The 6,305-nt window shown below is 48.9% G+C and overlaps 1 protein-coding gene across 1 annotated transcript; it reads left to right on the top strand.

Moving 5' to 3' along the window:
* Window positions 1–1,410: 1,410 nt before the first annotated feature.
* Window positions 1,411–4,696, top strand: LOC119311556 (carboxyl-terminal-processing peptidase 2, chloroplastic-like). The gene is made up of 12 exons (XM_037587195.1): window positions 1,411–1,738; window positions 1,847–1,999; window positions 2,307–2,389; window positions 2,481–2,689; window positions 2,795–2,863; window positions 2,977–3,092; window positions 3,200–3,275; window positions 3,351–3,392; window positions 3,760–3,868; window positions 3,980–4,077; window positions 4,164–4,257; window positions 4,360–4,696. The coding sequence occupies exons 1-12, from the start codon at window positions 1,492–1,494 to the stop codon at window positions 4,483–4,485; spliced, it is 1,422 nt and encodes a 473-aa protein (XP_037443092.1). The 5' UTR covers window positions 1,411–1,491; the 3' UTR covers window positions 4,486–4,696.
* The last annotated feature ends 1,609 nt before the right edge of the window (window positions 4,697–6,305 follow it).

The following is a 6,305-nucleotide window of genomic DNA, read 5'->3' as shown; positions in this document are numbered from 1 at the left end:
CAAGCAGATCCAAACACGCTTTTTCCCCGTAATCGTAGGGGCTTTGCGGGCGTCCGAACTGCTGCCATGCCCGCTCCTGATTATCCCGACCCACCTAAAACCCTTCTTCCTCGCCACGTGCCTTCCCGCGCGGCGCCAGCTGCCCGCATTCATGCCGCTATAGAGCGGCCGCTCAGCAACGACGTCGGTCTTGAGCGGACGCGACCTTTCACTGGCGCCGGCATTGAAGTGGAGCACCGGTCGAGAGTTCCGCCCTTGCCGCATCCTTCAGTGTGGACGCCTGTTCAATGCCGAAGAGACGTTTACCGTATGAGGCGGGACGGATGTCTGCCACACCCGTTCAATGCCCGCTTGTCCGTATGCCGCCATTAAGTAGGCTCACCAGCCAAGAAACCAACTCCGACGCCGCGCATTGATGCACCCAGACGCTTGGCCTCACTGGAATCCTCTATTTAAAGGCGGCCACACCCGGCTAAACTCCACATCACTACACATCCGCTCCTCATCCTCCTTCCTTGCACCACATCCACCATGTCTGCAAGCTCTAGAGCTATGTGGGAAAGCCTGTCGTCGGAGCAGTATCACGATATAGCAGCCCTTGAAGCCACCTAGCAAAGTCGTCGCGCCATGCTCATGCCCGCTAGCTCGCTCGAGGTCTCCGATGATGACACTATGATGAAGACGGGCTCTGATGATGACACCCAGCGCATATGCATGCCGGCTTGACCATGGAGTAGGCGCAGGTACAAAACTTTTAATAAATGTTTATGTTTTTTTGAAACAGTGATTATTATTTTAATAATATTTTCTCAAGTAAAAAAATACTCACACTTAGAAAAATAGTATTTGATACAAATGAAAAATCCAACCTGCAACTAGTAATCTAGAACCCCCCCCCCCCCTCAAAACTATCACGAAGAACCGCTCCGGTCGCGTTACAACGCCCAAGTGCTAAATGAGTAGGCCTAGTCACTCGCTTTGTGCGATTTGTCGACATTTCTCCGTAGAGAACGATGAATAGCGTGACTAATGCAGTGATCTAAACGATCTTATATTTCTTTATAGAGGGAGCTAGCACTCGCTAACACAGCTCCCCGCATGGCACATCCCAATATGCTGACTTCTCTTCTTTCTTGTAGCGGGTCGGTCGCTTGGACCGAGAGTACTATCTCTAGTTTTTTTTCTTCTTCTCTGTTTTTTCGTATTATTATTTCCCCCATTATTTATTCATAAAATAAATAACAATTTATTTGATGTATATGTTTTTTTTTGAGCATTTTTGTGTGTCCCGGCCTAGGAAGGAAAGAGGTCGGGCCTGCTTATACCCATGGGGCCATGGGGCCCGTCGTTATCTCTGGGCCACAGCCCAAAGGGCGGGCCTGTGCTCTGCTGCATCCCTCTGCCCGTGTGCTTCTCCTCCACACACTGTCCCTCTCCTCTCCTCCTCCATCTCCCGCGAGCTCCTCCCACCACCACCGCACCGGCGCCCCCATGCTCCTCCCGGTGCGCCGCCCGCACGCGGCCCCGTCCCGCCCGGCCTCCCCACGGCACGTCTCCTCCTCCCTCGGGCCCCGATCCAGACAGGTCGACCGGGCCCTCCGGGGTTCCACGGTGGCGCGGGCCAGCCCGGCGGCGGCGACGGACGCCGCTGCCGCCGGCCTAGGCCGCCGCGCGGTCGTGGGGATGGCGCTCGCCGTGTCCCTCTCCGCGCCCGCCTACTGCAGGGCGCCGCCCCCGTGTAATCAATCCAGCGCTTCCATTCAAATTTCGGTTCAGGCTGTCCTGCGCTTTGATTCTGAGTAGCTGACTAGTGTGTTCCCTCTCCCATGGTTTTGGCCCCAAGCAGCGTCCGCGCTCACGGAGGAGAACCTGCTGTTCCTGGAGGCATGGCGCGCGGTCGACCGCGCCTACTACGACAAGTCCTTCAATGGGCAGAGCTGGTTCAGGTACCGCGAGCGCGCCCTCCGCGACGACCCCATGAACACGCGGCAGGAGACATGTATGGCCCTAATTGTGCAAAGTCTGCTTGCTATCCACTTAGAACACTGTCTCCCTAGCGAAAATAAGTTTATCCGGCCTGCACTTCTGCAAGTCATCACATGCCACTTCACATTTTTACAAAGTAGAACAGGATTCGATCAGATGCACCTATTTTATGCCACCTCCCGTTTGTTGAATCTGAATTTCGTTTATAAACACAATGAACCACTTAAAAAATAAAGAGACCATTGGTTTGTACGGATAGGAGAGATGCTGCGTTTTTTACTCTATGTGATTGAATTTGCCTACCCTGGACTGTGTTTCAGATGCGGCGATTAAGAAGATGCTTGCAACATTGAATGATCCATTCACTCGGTTATTGGAACCCGAGAAATTCAAGAGTTTGCGGGTATGATGCTCACACAAGCTCCGGCTGCTGCCCACTTTTAACATAGTATAAACTGCTTTCTGATGCATGCCATTGCCTTTCCTGAAGTAAGTCTGGCACGCAAGGTGCCCTCACGGGTGTAGGTTTATCCATCGGCTACCCATTGGCCCTTAAAGGATCACCTGCAGGGCTCTCCGTAATGTCAGCAGCCCCAGGGGGTCCTGCAGAAAAGGCGGGCATCGCGTCTGGAGACGTTATTTTGGCAATTGACGACACAAGCGCGCAAGACATGGACATATATGACGCAGCAGATCGCTTACAGTAAGACCTGGCTATTACAGATACTTTATACGAGCAAAATGCAGTGTTAGCGAATGTTGCATACCTAATATTTTAGTGGCTGATTATCTTGTTGATTCTTGCTAGGGGTCCTGAAGGAAGCTCAATAGATTTGACTATTCTCAGTGGAGCTGATACCAGACATGTTGTTTTGAAGTAAACTCCTGCACACCATTCTTTGTAGTTCCTTCAGAAGAAATGTTTTAGTACTTTTGCTCAAGACTAAAAGAGTGGTTGTTCTTCATTCATCTTAACTTAATATATGCCAGGAGAGAAAGATATACTTTAAACCCGGTGAGGTCAAGGATGTGTGAGATTCCAGGTTCAGAGGACAGCTCAAAGATTGGTTACATCAAACTAACAACATTTAACCAAAATGCTGCAGGTTTTAGCTGGCTCTGGCTCAAAATTATAGTATTATCTTTCTGAAGCATTCATCGTTTTAAAGATGTCAAGCTCTGCTGATCACACTACTTCACTATCCTATTCCAGGATCTGTTAAGGAAGCCATTAAGAAATTAAGGGAGAACAATGTAAAGGCCTTTGTGTTGGATCTGCGGAATAACAGGTTTGTACCTGCAGAACTCGGGGTGCCTCATCACCTAATTCTATTGAAATATTGACATGGCTGTGTTTCATGCAGCGGTGGCCTTTTTCCTGAAGGGATTGAGATTGCGAAGATTTGGTAAGCTGTTATATTTTCATATTTCAGCACATGAGTTTTGCTCTATGTATGCATATGTGTTGCCAATGTACTCGAGTAGTTTGTTAATTCTACTTTAAACTGGAATATGTGAACTAAAAAACTGACTGATAGAAATATGAAATTTTTTCCTTGGTGAATTCTAGCTGTGCACCTCGATGCCTTTACTCTTGGCTTATATCTGTTGGACTCATGAAAACTGGGACTTTGTTTGTTGATCTTTATGCCAAAGCTGTTCTCGCAATATGTAGTAACTCTGGGCCGAAAACTACTATATTGATTCTATTTTTTCCATATTAACTCGCTCGCTAAATTGAGCGAAGTTTTAAAACTACTCTTGTTTTACCAGGATGGACAAGGGCGTCATTGTGTATATATGTGACAGCCGTGGTGTCCGTGACATTTATGAGGCAGACGGGGCTAGCACGATTGCTGCATCAGAACCTTTAGTTGTCCTGGTACGAGCTACCTTTGCTTACAATGCCGCTATTAGAGATATTCTTTGATCAAAGATTTGACACTGTATGCATCACAAGAAGTGACTTTCGAACACTTGAACTCGTTACCAGGTAAACAAAGGAACTGCAAGCGCAAGTGAGATCCTTGCTGGGGCACTGAAAGACAACAAGAGGGCAGTGGTGTATGGGGAACCAACATATGGAAAAGGGTACCGCCCTAGTGTCCCTCATGTCGTGTGGTTTGTTCTGATTTGGCATCCTTAGCTGCTCACACCACTTAATTTCCAACTTCCAGCAAGATCCAGTCGGTGTTTGCGCTGTCCGATGGCTCAGGGTTGGCCGTGACGGTGGCGCGCTACGAAACCCCTGCGCATACTGACATAGATAAGGTGAGCATTGCTTTGCTTTGCCGCACCATGGCATCGATAAGACTCAACAGATGTTGATACCAGATGGCCTGACACTTTGAAATGTTTTTTGTTGGTAAAAAGGTCGGTGTGACTCCGGACCGTCCATTGCCGGCATCGTTCCCGACTGACGAAGATGGCTTCTGCAGCTGCCTCAGGGACCCAGCTTCTTGCAACCTTAACGCCGCCCGGCTGTTTGTGAGATCGTGATACGGTCCCAAGTATGTCGCGGCGAACGGCTGCCTCTGCGCATTTTGGGTTTTTGTTGATATGGTAGTTTCTCTTACCTGGGGTGCGTGGCTGATCCTATTCATTTTGTTAACATCTGGTTGTGTTTTGAAGGAGAAATCTGTTCACATCTGTACAAAGTTCCAATTTCACCATGTTGAAAAAAAAAACTGTCTATACTTGTCTCTGTAAATTGTCCAATCTACAGTTCTACTATTACTTTTCATGAGAAGAAGCAAATCTAATGGCATCTGTTCAGTAGTAAATTTATAAACATGGAGGGAGTGTATCAGGCATCAGGTTTGCTGACTGCAGAGGCACACCGGTCAATAACAAGCCAAAACTGAACACAAAAAAGGGCCTGAATTACATCATCCAAGGAGCATAATGTATCATGTGTGCAGAGCAGAGTTAACATGAGACCATAAGTAGTACTCTGGACAAGACCATATGTGCAGAGCAGAGTTAACATGAGCAGAGCGAGGATGGTACGGACATTTCCATCCTCTGGACAAGAACACGTTCTGGACTATGCAGAGCATAACAGCAAGAGCTTAACTCGGCGCAGTTGATCCTCTTAACGGCTGGCATGGAATCATTTCACTGATTTCTACATTTAATTTATACTACCTGGGGTACCTTATCACAGACAGACACGAGAACTAAATCATTTTCCAAAAACAACCAGCTGGAATTATATCTGAAGATGACACGAGATCCTTGCTTCATGCCCTCACCAAATGTTAATGTTATTTCGGACCACTACTCGCAGATTGATAATTACACCTCACGATCTTTATTTCTTATACCGAGATGGTAGCTAGGTTCAGTTCAGTCCTAGCATGTCTGACGAGTTATATCTGAAGATGAGTAGTACTATGTTTCTAGACTGACAATGATATATTGTAACTATGGCCATCTCACCTTCTAACATGTAACATGCCTGTGACGAAAGATTCAACTGTCTTCATCCACCGGAGCAATTGGTCTGACTCTGAAGTCGCGTCCGCCCACCACACACCACAGTGCAGTTTACGCCGGTGAGGCCGGCGCACCCAAGGGCGACCACGTGGCGGGCGGTGAGGTCATCGGGCCAGGTGGAGCAGATGGAGCCGAGGACGTGGTCGGCCCGCGAGTCGAGCGCCTCGACCCGGTCGGCGTCGGGGGGCCGTCCAACATGGTGGCGTCGACCTTCACCTCATTTCCCCACCTGAATTTCATTGGTTTTCCTTTTCTCTAAGGCGAGCCACTTGAAGCTTCCCGGTGGCTGCGAGAGGACGGCGGGGGATGATGCGGGGCGATCATGCGCAGCAGCTGCAGCGACGAGTGAAGGGCCACCGGGCGGTGACACCGTAGCAAGGCCAAGGGCGGCCATTGGCGTCGTAGGAGGTGTCAGAGCGCAAGAGGCGGTCATCTAGCGGGGAGCGCAGCGGCCTGGCGGCGGTGGAGGAGAAGGGTCGGGCTAGCCTTGGTTCCATGGAGGCCGCGACGGCGGAGGGTGCCACCTCGACGCTTTGCCTGGACAGCGGAGCCAGTGCCGCAACATAGGAATATAAGAGCGACGTTGGCATGGCTGTCACATTCTTTTTTATGATGCTGATGAGAGTGAGTATACAATAGAGGATTTTCCTTGGCGTATACAAGTAGTAATCTTTGGTGCCATTCCTTTTATCTAGTAATTGGTTTTCACATGATTTTTTTATAAATTAGAATTGTCCAAAGATTCTACTCTATGAAAATCTTTCACATCCTAAAGGTACGTACCAAAATCTTGAAAAGTGGTGGCACGCACGCTCACTAAC

Source organism: Triticum dicoccoides, chromosome 5B (assembly GCF_002162155.2).
Source record: "Triticum dicoccoides isolate Atlit2015 ecotype Zavitan chromosome 5B, WEW_v2.0, whole genome shotgun sequence".
Lineage (NCBI taxonomy): Eukaryota > Viridiplantae > Streptophyta > Magnoliopsida > Poales > Poaceae > Triticum > Triticum dicoccoides.
The sequence above is the reverse complement of the archived record's forward strand: the minus strand, read 5'-3'. Positions and strand labels throughout refer to the sequence as shown.